Consider the following 20227-nt stretch of genomic DNA (forward strand, 5'->3'; position numbering starts at 1 on the left):
TAGCAAACCGTTTGTGCTGTACAGTTGTGTTCTGGACTCAGCGTGGAATTGTTATACTGGAGAAATGGTGGGTGGTCACTTTAATTGCATTTCACATACGCTCATATGATATTATAATGCTAATATGCACTGTGGCCTGGCCCTGTGTTAGCAGAGTACTGTCACATGACCAGGTACATGTGAACCATACATCTTACCAGCTCATGTGTAGAGTCACCTGGCTTCAGAAATCACACCAGTAATCAAACATATTGCTCTCTGTGTTTCAGGATGTCAAGTCTTTTCAAGGGGAAAAAGAAATAGAGGTTAAGAAGTGAAAAAGAGTCACCAAACCCACACCAGAATCTGAATGCATCCGTCAAATAGAAATATTTGTGTCAAATGTCAACACCTGATAAGAATACAAAATAAACAAGAAAACTGAATTTTTTAAATACTTTGTTGATGGAAATAAAATATGAACTTCTACATGATGATTGTGATATAACTGACCAATATTAGAGGAATTTTAGATCACAGTAAACTCACTAAACTAACAGAATGAGAGTTTAACACAATGACTTCACAGTGGTCTTGCATGCTGAGCTCACAGTTTGAGCGCACAGTGAGTGAGCTTTGAGGTTACACTTTTAGCTCACTGTGACCTCACATCGACCACAGTGAGTATCCTGGGATGGTGAGATCACATTGACCACAGTGAGTATCCTGGGATGGAGAGATCACATCGACCACAGTGAGTATCCTGGGATGGTGAGATCACATCGACCACAGTGAGTATCCTGGGATGGTGAGATCACATCGACCACAGTGAGTATCCTGGGATGGTGAGATCACATCGACCACAGTGAGTATCCTGGGATGGTGAGATCACATCGACCACAGTGAGTATCCTGGGATGGTGACCTCACATCGACCACAGTGAGTATCCTGGGATGGAGAGATCGCATCGACCACAGTGAGTATCCTGGGATGGAGAGATCGCATCGACCACAGTGAGTATCCTGGGATGGAGAGATCGCATCGACCACAGTGAGTATCCTGGGATGGTGAGATCACATCGACCACAGTGAGTATCCTGGGATGGTGAGATCACATCGACCACAGTGAGTATCCTGGGATGGTGAGATCACATTGTTGACTGGAAGAAGAAGTGGCGCAAATCGAAAGATCCTGCTGACCTTCACTGTTAGAAAAATCTGTAGAAATTACAGTATTACTGGCAGCTACTTGCCAGTAACTTACTGTAGATTTAAATTTATGTTATTTACTGGCAACAATTTGTTCAAAATTAAATGAACATTAAACATTAACAAGTCTTTATCTTTACAGAATAAAACTAAAATAACAGCCTCATGCAAAGCATTCTGGGAACCAAAATCTGAAGGAAAAAAACAGAAAAAGGTTGATGAAGATTTCTGGTTCCCAGAATGCTTTGCATTAGATTGTTATTTTATAATTTTATTCTGTAAAGACAAAGACTTGTTAATGTTTAATGTTCATTTAACTTTGAACAAACTGTTGCCAGTAAATAACATAAATTTAAATCTACAGTAAGTTACTGGCAAACAGCTGCAAAACTACAGCAAATTTTTTACAGTGTTGGTTTGTATAAATCCCTCCTCTCGAGCTTCTCTGCTAATGTCTCTCTACTGCTAAAATAACTTACTACCACAACAAAATGAACAATTCTTCTGACTTTTCTAAACCCTCCTCGATGGGCTTCTCACAGCCGCAACAAACACAATATTCCTCGTGCCGCGAGCAGCCTCCGTACTCCAGCCGCTTAGAGCCTGAGAGATCCACATCTGTTCAAACTAACTGTACAACACTTCATCTACAGTGAGAGAGAGCAAAGCAACATGACAAAACCATTTTTAACTTCATGTAAGTGTGCAGGTGCTGCTTTTAAGACATTTTTCCGTGTTGTTTATTTTTTTTCTTTTCTTTTCCCGCTAGCCGGTGGGCTGTAGTTAGTGAACTACAAGAAGATTTGTGTTAGTGAACTGATTGTGGCCACCGGCTAGCGGTTTCTTCTTTTTGTTTGTCTCACCCCCCTTCCCTAGTAATAGCCTCGGTGTGGATTGGGCCCATAGGATAGACTAGCCCACCGGGATCTAGCCTGCTTTCCTCAGAGTGTTTCCCCCATTTGGAGCCGATGTGTGCAGTGCAATGCTGTGAAGTGTGTGTCTTTTAAAATAGCTCAAAGATCATGGTTGCCGTGTTGTATAAGCTGAGTTTGTAGTGTTCGCTCTACTCTAAAGTGGTGTGTTAGCTCACGTGTGGTATTGAAACCTAGGCCTGGTCAAGCTTGTATTCCGGTTGCCCCCCCACCTGTGGCTTATCCCTATGTTAAATGATGGATTTGTGTGTTATTTATTGACAACCAAAAGCGACTCATTTTTGACTAAGATAAAATAAAGATTGTATCTTTTTACTTTGCTAAGCCAAGCCTGTGTGTGCTTCTTTGTAAAATAGAGTCCCCTTGCTCTCGCCAGTCTTGTCCAGCGGGTGGCGTAGTCAGCACTGCCATAGACTTACAGGCGGCGACATAAGAAAGACATGCAATGGGAGCAGGAACTCTTCTTTTTCTCTTCGTTTTTTTTTGTTTAAATATCTAAAAAAATATTGTGAAAACACAAGAAGAGCAAGATAAAACAATTTAAAACCAATTTAAAAATAGTGCTTCTCAATTCAATCTGATCTTGTTTTAAATATTTTTACACATTTTTATTGAGAAATAGGCCAAGTAAAAGAAATGCTATTTGTCTACAAATGTATTATATTATGGAGACATGTAGGTCTATTAAATGTTTTAATTGAGTAATGAAATACAGGCCAAATTACAGGCATTGTTGTTAGCCTATAAGCTAGCCAATTTTTTTATTTACTTTTTGCATTTGTATTTATACTAAATCTGACTAAACACAATAAAGCCATTCATCAGAAACCATATGTGTGCCATGTGTGGTTTTACCTGTGGTTCTCATGATCTGAATGTGTGATAGCTAGACCAATGGTTTGGTTAATTTTAATAAGAGTATATTAAGAGTTCTAACTTCTATCTCAGTAAGAATAGCCTATTTAAATTTTGCCCTTTAAAAATGAGGCTGTTATTAATTTTTATTTTTATTTTACAGATGTTCGCTCTGTGTTAATGAAAATAAATGTACATCTGTATCCCAACTGCTATTGTCAACTCAAGCTACTGTCAAATGTGCATTTCCAAGAGACAAAACATGTAATATTATTAATACATGCTGTATCGTGTGTTGGTGCCACTGGTCTCAGATATTCTAGAGCCCTGTCGAATCTGCAGCCGTTAAAAAAAAAAAAGTCTGGACACCCCTGCTTTAAAAGTTAATTGTCTCCCCTTTTCACTTCTAATCCCAGTGTTTACTGGAATCTTTCTAAAGCAGGGAAATACAATATTGTCTATCAAAATGACTGAAATAACTTTGAAATATTATTACTAATGCTAAAGTTAATGAACATTTCTAATAGAGTCCTGTGTTTCATGGCCATTAATATTAAGCTTTCTAATAGATGTTTACTCTCCATTCCTTTTCTCCAAATTATAAAAGTATCTGGAATTAGTTTCCCCTTCCTCTAACCAGCGTCTTCGTGATCTAACAAATGTTCCTTTTGCCTTGATTATATATAATTGATCTAACTCAGCCTGCAGATTCATTAACACATTAGAATTCCCATCAGTATTATTATTAGTGATGTTACAAATAGCTCTAATGATTTCCTCTTCCTTTGACTTGTTGGACTTTGCAACTTCTTTGCCTTTATCTGAAACTTCATAAACTCCCAATTTTTACAGTATAAATTTGTTCGCTTAGCTTGATTCCAATATGTTTGTATTATCTTCTTAATTTCAAGTTGAAAACTATCAATTTCCAATAATCTATTATTAAGTTTCCAATAAGAGCTTTTATATGAAGTTTTGTTATTCCTTTTAATGAGAAGATAAATCACTTTGTGATCAGACAATATCGATGGTTCAATTGATACTCTGGTTGTATTTTGTTCTAATGAATTAGAAATTAACCAAAGATCAATTATTGACTGTTTAGATTTATCCCTATTACTCCATGTTTACTCTTTCAAATGTGTGTGTTTATATCTCCATATATCAATTACCCCTAAAGTTTCACAGAATATAGATAGCTCTGAATCGCCTGTAGATGATCTTATTGGAATAGGAATTCTATCCTTTTTTAAGGAAAAGACTATAAAGACTTCTCAAAAAAGAATACATTTCATGTAATCAAACATTTTTTTCTTGATGAAGGTAAAGATTGACGAGTGTCTGACGCCACCATGAAACACGTCTAAAGTTTAGCTGCCAGCCACGTGGTTCTTCCTTTATTTTATGAGACACCCCTCACTACAGCCTGTAGAACAATGACGTAGCTGGATCAGATTCAATACGTTCTGGATGGTGGCAGAGAATATATATATCGCAATACAAAAATGCATCAATATGTATCGTGGAGAGTGACAATATGTATCGTGGATAATTTACCCAAAATAAAAATTACTGTGTGTGAAAAATTACTAGTTTTAGTGTCAGTACTACATTAAACTACTAGGCCTATATTATATAATGTTGAATATAATGTATAATAATGCAATGGGGGAATATATGTGGGTCCTGATAGTGATAATGCCAAATGTATGATGTTACCAGTAAAAAGTGGCCTACATTATTTTAAGTATATCTAGTCAATGACAGAGTGAAAGCATATTCGTTTTAAAACAATTCTGTATTTCAGCTTCAGAATCATGAATATTGTTATTCTGGTGTTTATCCTGTGCATTGGGTTTCAGCACCAGACACGACCTAGCTCATATTGTCAGCCCGGCTATTTGTAGCCCACTTATAGTCGAAACTGATTAATTGTAGTTTTAATTAATTGTTGGGCTGGCAACGCATGGTATGGTTGATATCCTATCATGTTCGCATTGGTAATAATATCTACAAGGTCGACATGGTCGATCTGTAGTCACTGTGTTATTTTGCTTAGTCTTATAATAAGCAGACGAGGAGTGATTGAAGGTTTCTTTATCTTTACTAGACAACTTGCACATCAACACTGTACCGTGCTACCCATATATCCCCATGCTCTCTTCCCGCATGGGCTTCTGCGCATGCCCCTCACTAGTGTGGCATGCTGGGTAATGTAGTTCCTAAACTAATGTACTCGTAACATCACATCTTAACCCCTATAAAAAAACAATATTTACCCCTGTATAAACATAGCCATCTTAAAGTGCTCTTAATTATTATTATTATTTTTTTAATAGACAACAATAAAGTGCAACCTGTCTAAGCATAAAAAAAAAAAAACTTAGAAACATGGCAACATTCAGTTTTCTTTTTTTCAAAGATATAGACTAACTTAAGGTCCATGTTGCTCTTTTGTTCAGCAAAACAAACTAAAGAGACTTTAGCAACTCTCAATCAACCTCTGGGGTGACTGAACATGTCTCTTAGGTCTAGCCTGTCTTTCAGCAGCTGGCGATTTCAACAGTTCGGAAGGTATCACAGCAACTGGTGACGCAGACGCTGCTGTCAGACCACTGTCAGTTAGCTCTGTAGAATCAGCCGTGTCCTGTTGAACCGTCTCCTGAGCTGTAGTGTCCTTTTCAGTCGGCTGTAGTTGAAGATCCGTGCGGTTCCTCCTCAGAGACAATCCATTCTCTGTCTGGATCCTGTAGGAGCATGGAGCAAATTCCTCCTCTACCTGTCCCTTTTGTCTCCATGTGCCTGTAGAGATGTCCCTGAGACGCACCATGTCTCCAGGCTTCAGCCTTGGCAGGTGTTTTGCCGTTCGATCATACCGCTGTTTTTGTTTCGCTTTTTGTTCCACCTTTACTTTTCTGACTTTGTGTGCACTTTTGGGCGTAAGCAAGTCCTCATTGACTGGTAGGTTAGAGCGAATGCGTCTACCCATCAGCATTTGAGCTGGTGATAGTCCATTCTGTAGAGGTGCACTCCTATAGATCAGTAAGCTTTTCTGAAAGTCATCTCTGTCCTGTGCTTTTTTCATTTTTTTTACTGTTTTCACAGAGCTTTCTGCCAAGCCGTTGGAATTTGGATAGGTTGGACTCGACGTAGAGTGCTGAAACCCCCATTCTTTGGCAAAACCAGCAAACTCACAGCTGGAAAACTGGGGCCCATTGTCCGAAAACAGTTCACATGGGACGCCATGTCTGGCGAAGACAGTCTTGAGGTAACTGATGACTGCCTTGCTTGATGTTGACTGTAGCGCTCCAACTTCTGGATAGTTTGAAAAGTAGTCGGTGACCACTATGTAACTCTTTCCATCCCAGTCAAACAGGTCAGTTCCCACCTTGTAATAAGGTCTGTGGGGCACCGGATGAGTCATCAGCGGCTCAGCTTGTTGTTTTGGCCTGTGAGTGCGACAAAGTTCACATGATGCTGTTGTCTGGCTGATATCTTTGTTGATTCTTGGCCAGTACATTACTTCTCTCGCCCGTCGTTTACACTCGACTTCTCCGAGGTGGCCTTCGTGTATCTTTTGGAGCATTTGTTTACGTAGTGATGATGGAATAACAAACTTGCTCCCCTTCAACACTATGTCATCCACCACGCTGAGCTCTGCTCTGCAGTTCCAGTAGTCTTGTATTTTTGTGGGGCAGTCCTTTTTGTTTTCAGGCCATCCTGTCTGTACTGCGCGCTTGAGTTCTTTCATTGTTTCGTCTGCATTTGTCTCTCTCCGTATTTGTTCTGTTCTATCAGCTGTTACTGGCAGAGACGTCACAATCATGTCCACATATGCCTGTATTTCTGCAGCGTTCTCGCTGTCCGCACGTTCCTCCTTATCCACTGCTCTAGACAAGGTGTCGGCAGTGTACAGTGTACATGTATTTCCCTTGTGTATATATCATGTGCACGTCATATTTTTGCAGCCTGATTAGCTGCAGAGGTTTATGGTCAGTTTCTACTTCAAAAGCTTGACCATAGACGTATTGATGAAACCGTTCACATGCATACATGCTCGCTAACAGCTCCTTCTCTATTTGAGTGTACCTGGACTCGGCACTGGTCAAAGCTCTGGATGCATAGGCGACAGGTAGCCACTGCTCATCGTGTTGCTGCAGCAGCACCGCTCCCAGGCCATACTGTGACGCATCTGCTGAGATTCTTGTTCTCTTCTCTGGATCATAGAACTTTAACACGGGCTCCTGTGTCAGAGTCTTTTTCAGTTTCACAAAACATTGTTCCTGCTCGTGGGACCAGATCCATTCATTCTTTTGTTCGAGAAGACTCCTTAGAGGTGCTGACTGTCCTGACAGCTGTGGGACAAACTTGGCAAGATAGGTGACCATTCCCAGAAAACGTCTGACCTCATCTTTGTTGTTTGGTCTTTCCACGTTGTTGATTGCTGACGTTTTTCTCGGGTCGGGTTTCACCCCCTCTTCACTGACAACATCTCCCACAAAGGTAAGTGTTTTCACTCCAAATTCACATTTGCCTTTGTTAAGCTTCAGATTCACTTCCCTTGTCTTGTCTAGCACTTGTCTCAGTCTTTCGTCGTGTTCTTCTCGAGTCGACCCCCAGACTATGATGTCATCCATCATTGTCTCTACTCCTGGTATGTGCTCGAAGATCATCTGAATAGTCTTATGATAGACTTCAGGCGCTGATAAAATACCATACGGCAGACGAAGAAACCTGTACCTGCCCTCAGGTGTGTTGAATGTGCACAGCTTCGAACTGTCCTCGTCCAGCCTCAGCTGCCAGAAACCTGACGAAGCGTCTAGTTTACTGAACCATTTAGCTCCAGCAAACTGTGCCATGATTTCTTCTCTGGTTGGTAACTTAAAGTGTTCTCTTTTGATTGCTTTGTTTAGGTCCCTTGGGTCCAAGCACGTTCTCAGAGCACCTGTTTTCTTTTGCAGAACAACCAGCGAGCTGACCCATTCAGTTGGCTCATCTATTTTCTTGATGACCTCTAATTTTTCCATGCGCGCTAGTTCCTCTTTCAGTTTTCCACGCAATGCAAAAGGAATTTTCCTACAAGGATGCACAACAGGAGACACACTTTTATCCACACAAATTTTGTGTTTTCCAGGTAGACATCCAAGTCCTTCGAAACAGTCTTTATACTCCTCCATGAGTGAGTCATGATCATTTGCAGTATCTGATGATGTCACTACAAACACCCTTTTGACCAGATTGAGCTTTGTACATGCCTTTAGTCCCAGGATTGGTTGTGCACTCGTATCCACGATCAGCAGCAACGCTCTTATCTGCTGGCCTCTGTGTTTGAAGGTTGTGATGCATCCGCCTTTAACAGGAACGCGTTCTCCAGTGTATCCTGTCACTTTTGTTTTTATAGGATGAATTTTGCTTTTCACAGTCAATGTTTTGTAATCTTCAAAAGATATCAGGTTTACATGAGCACCTGTATCTAATTTGAATGGTATTAATGTTTCATTTACCTCGATTGGCACGATCCATTCCACTTTTTCAGTTGTACGAGCCTGCACCACATCCACAATGAACTCCTCATCATCCTCTTCTTCCTCATCAACTGCGTGAACTTTCTGCTTAGAGGCTGATTTGCAACATCTTGCATAATGATTGCTCCTTCCACCGTTGTTACAGGATTTTCCATATGAAGGACATGATTTTGGCTTGTGGCTGCCTCCACATTTACCACATTTGAACTCTGCAGATTTCTCTTTCTGATCTTTTTGTTTGGTAAATGTTTTCTTTTTTCTCTGTTCTTTATGTACTGCATGCACTGTTGTTTCACCTCTCCGAAGCTCTTTTGCTTGTGCTCAAGTGGTTTCTGCTCATTGTGACACACTTATCTAGTGTAAGTCCAGTCTCTCTGAGCAGTCTTTCTCTGAGTGCATTGTCCACTGTGCCACAAACAATCCTGTCTCTTACTAGTGAATCTCTCAGAGTGCTAAATTCACATGTTTTGCTTAGTGTGTAAAGCTCTACTAAATACTGATCGAAAGGTATTCCTTGCTTTTGGTCATGAGTGAAAAACTTTTACCTCTCAAAGGTCACGTTCTGACTAGGCACAAAGTACTCCTCAAACTTTAACATTAGCTCTGCTAAAGTCAGATTAGCTTCATCCAGCTGAAAGCTATTATATATATCTAAAGCATTTTCTCCCATAACATGCAAAAGGATGTGAGCTTTCAGTTTTTCATCATCACCCCCTGCTCCACTTGCTGCTAGATATATATTAAATCTTTGCTTAAAGCGCTTCCAGTTATCTGCAAGATTACCAGTCAGTAGCATGGGACTGGGTGAACTTAGCCTCTCTCTATTACTGCACAACGGGGTACCAGGACTTCCCCAGACCTTTCCTGTTGCTGGTCGTCCTCTGATTCGGGCACAAGATCCTCTTCTATTTGTTCGATCTGTCCCTCGTCCCCCCGCTTCACTTCCACTGCCACTTGTAGCCATCACATGCCATACCAAACTCTTTTAGCATGTTGCGTTGTTAGCACGTTACCTTCACACGACCGAAGACTTTTCTTTTTTTTCTTTTTTTTTCGTGGCTCACCCGCAGTGTTTGGAATAACGCCGTTTAAAAGAACGGCGTTAGGTAACGACGTTATTTTTTCAGTAACGGGGTAATCTAACTAATTACTTTTCTCGTCATTACAACGCCGTTACCATTACTGGACGTTAAATGCGGTGCGTTACTATGCATTGATTGAATAAACTGTGTAATCCGAACGCACCCCTGGCTCGCACAGCGAGTGAGGAGGTGGGTTAATAACGAGGTAAGCGATTATGATTGGCTAAGGCAGGGTCATGTGTTTCATGGTAGCCAATCAGAGCCAGTGTTTTTACACACACGCCAGCACACGCGCCACACACACACACACACACCAGCTAAACAGAGATTCGATGAAGCAGCAGAGAAGGCGAGTCAGTAGCAGTCTATGGTCAGGAGCAATTCGATGAAAAGTTGGCATTTTCAAGGTGAAGATAAGCACTACTTCAAATTCATTGAGGTCAAAGGCTAGAACTAGGAGTGGAACGGTACATGTATTCGTATTGAACCGAAAGAGAGAGAGAGACTCGCGGGCGCGATTGAAAAGTTGCAAAGTGATTACATTTGTGTGTGTGTGTGTGTGTGTGTGTGTGTGTGTGTGTGTGTGTGAGAGAGAGAGAGAGAGAGAGAGAGAGAGAGAGAGGCGCGATCGAAAAGGCGCAAATTGTTTACATTTGTGTGCGTGTGTGTGTGTGTGTGTGTGTGTGTGTGAGGCGCGGACGCGATCGAACAGTGGAAACAAAAACATAATCCGTAATTTTGTTTATACAGGACATTCAAACTGCAAATAGTGTTTAAGTTACTGCTAATTAAAATTTTAAGGAAAACAAATATATTAATCTTAAATAATGTGCACAGTCAGTGCACTACAAATAAACTGGTTCAATGCCTGTACTTTATTAATAAAACTTTTAAATAAAAAGTTGAGAGGTTGATTTAATTTGCAGAGTTAAATGCACTTTATACGGTGTAGGCCTAACTGTTTACTTTTCTTACAAAGAATGCTTGAGGTGCAGGAAAAACCTCTTGCTGTCTGTCGACGTGCAATAAATATCTAAAGTTAAACACCTGTCTGTTCTACTCATTTCAACTGACTTGTGAAAACTGCTTAAAAAATCCAAATTCTTTGACATATAGCAACTTTTTTTTTTTTTTACAGTAACGCAAATAGTTACTTTCCCTGGTAACGAGTTACTTTTATTATAGAGTAATTCAGTTACTAACTCAGTTACTTTTTGGAACAAGTAGTGAGTAACTATAACTAATTACTTTTTTAAAGTAACGTTCCCAACACTGCTCACCCGTGGCAAATCTTCTCTCCGTAACTGCTCACGGCCACTTCTGACACCATGTGTTATTTTGCTTAGTCTTATAATAAGCAGACGAGGCGTGATTGAAGGTTTCTTTATCTTTACTAGACAACTTGCACCTCAACACTGTACCGTGCTACCCATATATCCCCATGCTCTCTTCCCGCATGGGCTTCTGCGCATGCCCCTCACTAGTGTGGCATGCTGGGTAATGTAGTTCCTAAACTAATGTACTCGTAACATCACAGTCACGATTCAGCTCTGAATTGGACGGTGGTCGCTGGTCTGCTGGTCAACGTTTAACGGCTTGGCTATAGCCCTGATTTAAACCAGCGATTAGTATAGCCAAAATAGTCTTAAAATAGTTTACATGTTTTTCGCCCACGCAGCTTCATGTTTGCTGTCACACATTCATAAAAAATCTACGATATTATTTGACTGTCTTTCATTTTAAATAAAATAAAAATGCAATTACATTTCTCAACCACTAGATGGCAACAGCCCTACTGAGACATGACTACTGGCAACGCAAGACTTGATAGTTAGTAGAGACAGAGAATGTCTAATATGGCGAGAAGTTTCACTCTGAGGACACTTCCGGCTTCTGAACTGGTTGCAGTTCCACTCTGATTCCATATGAGGGCGCTCACAGGACGAGTGCAGAATGAATGGAGGTCTATGGCGCTATACCAATAAAAATCCACTTTTCTCAGGATATAATTTTTTGTCTAGTAATTTGAATGTTGTATTCGAAAGGAGATGCAAAGAAATTACACATTGCTGGGTGTTAGATTTTTTTGAGTCACTTATTTGCTTTAAAAAGTCTTTTAAAGTGTCAATGACGTCATACACATGTACGACCAGAGATACTGCTTAACGGCAATCCTTCACTCACTCTGGTGCGTTCGCGCTCTGCACTTTCTTTTCACTCGAGGCATCGACAACACAGCTGACACAGGTAAACACACGTGCTAGAAGAGTTTTTGTTTTGTTTGTTTCTGGTCCCGCTGCGGATGACACGATGCCATCAAGCGGTATCTCTGGTCGTAATTAGTCCTTCACTGACCAATCAGCGTTCATTAGCAGAATGCTAGCGTGTTATGGGCAACAACAACTCAACCTGTAAGAAATCGAAAGGACATAAGTACTCGTTCATTCAACTTTCGACCTATAACCCATGTTGAACTTGCAAAACCTACACTAAAATCTGAGATTTCTCAACGGCAATCGGGTGAAAGAGACAAATTTAGCTGTCTAGCCCCATTGACTCCCATTCATTTTGCACTCATGGCGATCGCCCCCAGTGGAACTCTGGTGGTACTACAACCAAAATTCGGTACAATAGAGCTTAATAGGGAGTGGGCAGGCTCTCCGTAGACGGGCTCTGGTAGAGATCACCATTCTCGCGATCACGTGATAAACATTTCCAGCCATTTTGAAACATTTTAAACGAGCCAGAGCATTGCATTCAGCTGTCGGTCAAAGAGAACAGGTAAAAGACATTCCTACTTTTGTCTTGTAAGTAGGCCTATCTGTGTTTTGGTTTTGACATGGGCTCATTTTTTAGCTGGATTATTTGTTATCATGTTGAATCGTGACATTTTAGTGGGTAACAGTGTATCATGGTACATTCACGTGTACTGTAACCCCATGTTTCCATGTGCTCTTAAACTGGAATTATCTAAATCCAAAGGTGAAAACATGAAACATGTGCAAACAATTATAGAGTGTTATGAAAGCCACAAATATATTTTACTCTTTTCTTTAGATCATTATGATATGAAAATAGCATTTCCTCACTAAAGCTCTCATCTTTGACAAAGTCCATCATTGATTTGAACTATAATATTGAATTTGTCTGAACAATGGCTTGTTACAAACAGAGAGAGCATTTCTAATAGAGTAGAATCATTTGTCATTGTCAAGCACAATAAGATGAAGTTTCATTCAAAATGCCTTCATTCATTCAAGTTTGAAACTTTCAAATTAATTTTATAATACAGCATAAAAAACAAAACAAATGATTGGCTATATAAAATTAGCAATTATAAAAAAATATCTGGCAGTATATCAATAATGCAGATAGCTCAGATGTGCATTAAAACCTAAACTGAACACACACACACACACAGTAGTACAGGTGAATGTATTAGTCCATGCACACTTGAGGTTAAACTGTCAACAATGATTTTCTTGTGCAAATAAATTTTTTCTTATTTGGCAGATGCTGTGACGACCAACTTCCCAGCAGCAACAGAGTTTTATATTTTATTATCTTAAGTTGTTGATGTTCCTTTTTTTTTTATATCTATTTTTTACAAATTATTTTTTCCATATATAAATTATTTTTAATATTTGATTTGGTAATTTTTATGTTTTGATCTTTTTGAAAGTTGTTAATGTTCTTTTTCTAAATAAAACCTTAATTTGTTTGGATGGATTGTCATTTATGAGAACCTGTTATATTTGAGTGAAAAGAATCATTTAGCCATTATTTTGTTGTCTATTACATGTATATGTAGTCATTTAATAGCCATCTAAATGATAACCATCTTGGGCTATGGTTAGACGTCTATTAGATTTTCACTGACAGGCCAAATTCAGCCTTTTAGCCTAGACCCATATGCACTGTCTATTAGACGTATATATGTAGTCGTTCAATAGCCGTCTAATTGATGACTAGTCTATTCTTGGGCTATGGTTAGACGTCTTATTCTTGGGCTATGGTTAGACGTCTTATTCTTGGGCAGGGCTGGACTGGGACAAAAAATCGGCCCGGGCATTTTGGCCCAGACCGGCCCACTATGATCATAAACACCACCCATCTTTGCACGCCCTTAATTGCATACCAACTCCTATTCATTAAAACCACTAATGCCATGTAATGAGTGAGTATAGGAACGAGTGAGAGTTAATAGATGAAATAAGTAAAAATTTGACATTTATTAATACAGTCGAAGTATAGGCTACTCCACAGTGGTGAATCCTAAAACAAACTATAAGCGGCTCTGGCATAGCAATACAAGTGTTTCTTACAGGATTTTTGGTAAAACTGTGGTGGGTGGATGGTGGGCTATGGTTAGAAGTCTATTAGATTTTCACTGACAGCCCAAATTTAGCCTTGTTTTAGCCTAGACGTCTGGGCTGTGTTTTGACGGCTATTAGACATCTTTTAGATGCAAAATTGCTTGCTGGGTATTTTTAAATTTCGCGGTCTTTCTCCTCTGCTATTGAAGCAACTTGAGATTTTAAATAGTATTAGCTAGAATATACACAATTTACATATACAATATATAATTTAATTTAATCTTACCTTGCATATAGCAGCGGGATCTAAGGATTTCATCTCTTCAAAATGACCGGATTGTTCACCACACGGCTTTCTTTTTCTTCTGAGTTTTCCCATAGACAGTATAAGAAGAGTTTTCCCGGCGTCCGGCCAGCTGTTCGAAACGTCATCACACTACAAGGATTCTGGGTAATAGCCTATAGCAAAGTGAGCTCTGATGCGCACTTGGGAAAGGGGTGCATTAAGTGCGCTGATGATCACCCCTGGAGAACACCATTAGAGGATCGGGGCATCCTACGGTCTTGCGAGAACGCGCATTGAGGGGCACAAGGGCGCAAGTGCGGATATTGGGGCAGGGCATAACTTGATCAACAACAATATGGACGCCTGAAACGATCAACCTAACTACAGAATATTTATTGATCCGTTCAAAGTGTCTTGTGGACACATCTGATCCTCACAGGTAAGAGATAGAAATATAAGAGAGATTGTGCTGGACAGGTTTCTAATGGAAGTGAACTGGTTTAGTAGGTTATGTCGAACTGGAATAAGTTGAACAGAACCAGGCGCCGTTTGCATAAACTGCTAGTCCTTAGTTAATCAAAGGTAATCAAATTTTTTATTTAAGACTGTTCATAACTTTTTAAAGTCAGTTACATAAAAACGTAGATTGGTGTAACGTTAATTTGAAACCGAAAAATAAGAGCGATCAGATGACTGCTATTTAATTCTTAAGACAGTCTTAACATAATAGTTGCAACTTCCCCGAGGGTTTAATCATGTCAAAAACTCACTCAACTATTTTAGTTGTTCACTGCAATGAAATAGAAGCTATCAGAATTGTATTTAAATATGTCATTTTGATTGCTGGTCAAGCAAAGTTTGGGCTTTCTTTCATTTTAGTCACACGACATAAAGCCTTAAGAAATAGGATATGACCCTTACACAGACACCGACAAACCTTTGGAGAAGGACCTGGCTGCAGTCTGCAGATCGCGGCGGGGCTACACGTGTGATTTATTTCTCATTTTGATTATTTCATATCACCATATGAGAAAGGAAATGTAAAGGGCGTATCAATAACAATGACAAGACATAGCCTAGCCAATTTATAGTTACAGAAGGTGTTATTGGTCATGCAGTTGTATGATAACTAAACACTGCGATAGGCTAAAGTGTCTGTGTAGGCCTATGAAGCTTTCAATTTCTTCACTACATTGCAAAGCATGATATCAGACTTTTGCTACACTCTCTTTCAGAAAAACAATCTGTTCCTCGTTATCTTAAAGTGACGGAATTTTAAACTTTTTATCTGTAGGCTACCTGCCATGATGTGGTTATTTCAGCAAACAGTTTCATAAATTCAGCATTAAGTGACATTTTTATTTATCATTCAACTGAACTGTGCTCACACATTTTAGACACTTACATTATGTTTTTGCTAAGTCCATGCAATAAATGCACGTCCTAGAATAAGCAATGTTTTACTTCTGTTTCCGTTTCAGGTACGGTCAAAATTAGATTTGAAAACATCACATTTCAACTGAATTTTAGCTCATGTTGTATCCAATAAAATCCAGCCCACGTCAAATATTGTGATTCACGTTATTGGGGGTCGGGGCTACAGTAGAAACAAAAATATGTCACGTAATGCTGTAAACAGGTTACAGAGAGAGCCCTGTCAGATGGTATTATTATTAAAGTCCAACTGAAATCAAAATGGACCCTATTTACTTTGTTAGCGCATATTACTAGTCTTGTGGTGAACAATTAATCCGTGCAAGTTAAAACACGGAAAAAAATGTTTTGGCTTCGTAATCTTTAATCAAAATCTGAAAATGCCCCTCCTCTCTGCCTTGGAGGACCTTCTCTGATGACGTATACTTGACGGCTTGGGTTGAGAAAGGCTTAACCACTCCCCTCAAACCGTTAGTCTGTAATGAGCGAGAGATGGAGAGGAGGAGCACTAGAGTAAAACCCTGCCCTCTGTTCAATATTCCTTTTCACTGGGAAATACGTCACAGCACTGGAGAAAAGTCGTTTGCAACTTCCGGTTCACGCGGACTTTAAAGGTTAAAAATAACAACTCAAATTAAATATTATGCGAATTTTATTATAATAACAACATTATAATAGGCTATTTTAATGATTTAAGTAAAAATATAATAAATATGTAATATAGTGCACATATAAATAAATACTCCCATGTAGCTCATTTTGAGGTAGGCTAAATGACACATCATTGTTCTCGAGCTGTTTTATTTACCTCTTTCCGCGGTTGAAAAACACTGAGGTTATCTGGGGGTTATCTGTACTTGTCCTTTAATGTAAACAACATTTCCTATTTAATATTATTCTGTTGTTGTTGTTATTTTCTTTTGCCTTGAAAAGGCATGAAGAGGTGAAGAACAATGGCAGAATCTTTCCCACCATCAACAAAAAAACGAGAAAGGAAAGGGAGTATGGATATTCCTCCAGGTGAGTCAATAACCCCCTCAAATCTATCATATATTTTATCTTGAAAATAGCCTCGCATTGGTTAGAATTAAACTCTGCACATTCTGGACATTCTCTCAATAAGATTTTGACTTTAAACTAATGCAGGTGATTTATCTTCTTCATTTCTCTCTCCAGGGATGTCTTCCTCCAGCGGTCCACTGACTGAGGAGCTTCAGTGCTCTATATGTCTGGACGTGTTCACTGATCCAGTCACCACTCCATGTGGACACAACTTCTGCAAGACCTGTCTGAATAAGTGCTGGGACAACAGCCAGACCTGCAACTGTCCATATTGTAAAGAAACATTCAAGCACAGACCTGATCTCAAGATTAACACCACACTCCGAGAGATCGTACATCACTATAAAAAGAAAAGTCCTGAGAAAAAAGCTGAAGTTCTGTGTGACGTCTGTGAGGAAAGAAAGCTGAAAGCCCTGAAGTCGTGTCTGGTGTGTCAGAGCTCTTACTGTGAAACTCACCTGGAGCCTCATTCGAGAGTGGCAGGTTTAAAGAAACACAAACTGATCAATCCTGTGAGTAATCTGGAGGACTATATATGTCAGAAACATGAGAGACCTCTGGAGCTGTTCTGTAGAGATGACCAGACTATCGTGTGTGTGTCCTGCACTGACGGAGATCACAAGAACCACAACACTGTTTCTTTAGAAGAAGTGAGTACTAAGTACTAACAATACTAAAATATTTCACCTATAAATTAAAATTGTCATTATTACCCTTACCATGTCATTCCATCAATCAAATTTTCTATGTTCATAGACTCAGTTGATGATTCAAGACACACAGCAGATGATCCAGGACAGATTCAAGAAGATTCAATACATCAAACACTCAGCAGAAGTCAGAAAAGTGAGTAATTGTGGTTGTTTGCTTGCTGGATGTCTGTACTCTGTAATATGAATACAGCTAATAATGTGTTGATTGTCCTGGTTGAGCAGAGAAACACAGAGAAGGAGAAAGCAGCCCGTGTGGAGCTCTTCACTGATCTCATCCGCTCCATTGAGAGATGTCAGACTGAACTGCTGGAGATGATGGAGGAGCAGCAGAAAGCAGCAGAGAAACAGGAGGAAGAGCTCATTGAAGAGCTGGAGCAGGAGATCACTGAGCTAAAGATGAGAAACACTGAGCTGGAGCAGCTCTCACACACTGAAGATCACCTCCACCTCCTACAGGTCAGTCAACATCTCTCTGATCAATGATAATGCAGTATATGACACCATAACACTCCCCATGCTGAAGGATTTCTCCTCTCTCCTGCTGTAGATTTACTCATCCCTGTGCAGCTCTAGAAACACCAGGAACTGGTCTGAGATCAGTGTGAAGACTGATGAGAGTCTGAAGACTCTGAGGAGAGCTCTGACTAAACTGCAGGACTCTCTACAGGAGAAACTCATGCAAACTGGTACAGCAATATCAAATACACCGTACAGATACATATATTTATCATCTTTTAATATCAGTAATGAAGAATGAGTCTGTTAAAGCTGAAATAAGAGAAGTGTGTGATCATGTGTGTGTGTCTCATTATCATCACAGTTCTTCTTGAAGAGAGCAGGTCATATTCATCTCTAATTTCAGGAAACATGCAGTAAATTCATCTTGTACTAGAAGCTTCATCACTGTAACCAGAACCTTGAGGCTTTAGTAAATCTGTGAACACTTTTAGATGAGAAACAACAGAAAGAAACATTCATTTTCTGCCATTTTCAGTCTTTTCAGCGGTTTCATCTAAATGTTGTGATTATGTGTCAGATTAAATCAGTTTAGCAGAAGAAAATCAAATTGATAGACATCATGAATTTAAGATGCAGATTTGTTCTTTTTTGTAGAAGAAAATTTCAAACAGCTTCGCAGTGCTGGGCTTCATTTTCACTTTCTCTAAGGTTATTTTTTATAGTGTTGTCTTTTCTGAATAACCACAACACTAATACACTCCAAAACTGAGATGAATAACATTAGCCATAACAATATCTAAAATAAAACTTTCATAAAATGTTCACAAAACATCCCCAAAGATGTTCTAAAAAGGAGGAATATTTCGAGCTCAAACACAATAGGAGTTCAGGGATTCTCAAAATATCAGCAGAGAAACATTGATCAGATCAAACATGATGTTGTTCACAATTCTTTAAATATAACCTTAAATCTTGTCTATAATTCCACACATAAACATGTCAAAGATCTGATGGTGTTTTATTGTCATGTGTCTCTACAGAACTGAAGAGGAGACAGCAGTATGCAGGTACAGTGTGCTGTCTGCACTACACTAGATTACATTCAGATACTCACAGCTTCATCACTGACCGACAGTATGATTAAACACTGATTACATATTACAAACATCATCACTAAATATCTGTATTGTGAATTTGTGATTTATATTCTCTATTTTCTCAGTGGATGTGACTCTGGATCCTGATACAGCTCATCCTAATCTCATCCTGTCTGATGATGGAAAACAAGTGAGATGTGGAGACATTAGACAGAAACTCCCAGACAAACCAGAGAGATTTGATAGATGTGTAAATGTCCTGGGAAAGGAGGGATTCTCCTCAGGGAGATTTTATTTTGAGGTGCAGGTGAAGGGAAAGACTGAATGGACTCTAGGAGTGGCCAGAGAATCCATTAGCAGGAGTGGAGTGATCACACTGAATCCCAGTAATGGACACTGGACTGTGGCTCTGAGGAATGAGAATGAATATTGGGCCTTTGCTGGTCCTCGTGTCTCTCTGTGTGTGAGAGTGAAGCCGCAGCGGGTTGGTGTGTTTGTGGATTATGAGGAGGGTCTGGTCTCCTTTTATGATGTGGAGTCCAGCTCTCATCTCTACTCTTTCACTGATCAGTCTTTCACTGGGAAACTCTATCCATTTTTTAGCCCAGAACCTAATAATAGAGGTAAAAACTCAAACCCTCTGATGATCACACCTGTCAAGTAGCCTACAATAAATGAGTTTACACACCTAATTGGAAATACACAATGAAAATAATGATTTATATAATTAAAAATCTAAAAACATGTTTAAAACAAAAAATGTTTTTATTGTTAAAATCGAAAATTTCTGCAAATTGTAATGTAAAATATAATGCTTGTTTAACAAATATTTTATTTCAACTTTTCATAATGAAATGAAAAAAAAAATTTGAATAAAAAAAATAAATAAAAGTTTTACATGAAAATAAACCAAACTATGATAACATTGATAAATTATATCAAGGCTGTTTTTATGATCGTGGTAATACCAAAGTATGTTTTACCATGAGAATACAGAACAAATTAGATAATATAGCTGCGGGCAGTGATTGCGGGCCCAAGCCGGTGGCTGGGCCCTCCATCGCTGCTCGCAGCTATATTTACGTATATATATATAGGCTACGTAATATACAGTATATATAGATATATATATATATGTATGTATGTATGTGTATATATATATATATCTATATCTATATATATATATATATATATATATATGTATGTGTGTGTGTGTGTAAATGTTTTTTAATATATAATATATAAAAAAAATTATTTATTTTATATATATATATATATA

General features: G+C 39.0%; 2 protein-coding genes across 2 annotated transcripts in view; one reads left to right on the forward strand and one right to left on the reverse strand.

Annotated features, from left to right (window-relative positions):
- Nucleotides 1–14276, reverse strand: part of LOC311299515 (four and a half LIM domains protein 3-like) — a gene marked incomplete at its 5' end in the record, with an annotated part of 138301 nt that extends 124025 nt beyond the window's left edge. Inside the window, one exon of the mRNA XM_084423113.1 lies at nucleotides 14184–14276. Within this exon, the coding sequence (XP_084279239.1) occupies nucleotides 14184–14276 (93 nt within the window). The remainder of the gene's footprint in view (nucleotides 1–14183) is intronic.
- A 46-nt stretch (nucleotides 14277–14322) lies between these two features.
- On the forward strand, nucleotides 14323–19871 carry LOC311299497 (E3 ubiquitin-protein ligase TRIM39-like). The gene is made up of 8 exons (XM_084423086.1): nucleotides 14323–14622; nucleotides 16551–16637; nucleotides 16794–17329; nucleotides 17436–17525; nucleotides 17615–17848; nucleotides 17940–18078; nucleotides 18892–18918; nucleotides 19074–19871. Exons 2-8 carry the CDS (start codon nucleotides 16571–16573, stop codon nucleotides 19610–19612), a joined length of 1632 nt encoding a protein of 543 aa, XP_084279212.1. The 5' UTR covers nucleotides 14323–14622; nucleotides 16551–16570; the 3' UTR covers nucleotides 19613–19871.
- Nucleotides 19872–20227: the final 356 nt, after the last annotated feature.

This window comes from Rutilus rutilus (assembly GCF_951802725.1).
Source record: "Rutilus rutilus genome assembly, chromosome: 11".
Classification (NCBI taxonomy): domain Eukaryota; kingdom Metazoa; phylum Chordata; class Actinopteri; order Cypriniformes; family Leuciscidae; genus Rutilus; species Rutilus rutilus.

Bases quoted from the DNA above. Each gene is read 5' to 3' on its own strand.
- LOC311299497 (XM_084423086.1), top strand. From the start codon at position 16,571: ATGGCAGAATCTTTCCCACCATCAACAAAAAAACGAGAAAGGAAAGGG. The intron at 16,638-16,793 runs GTGAGTCAATAA...TTCTCTCTCCAG, and splicing joins GAGTATGGATATTCCTCCAG to GGATGTCTTCCTCCAGCGGT. The intron at 17,330-17,435 runs GTGAGTACTAAG...CTATGTTCATAG, and splicing joins ACACTGTTTCTTTAGAAGAA to ACTCAGTTGATGATTCAAGA.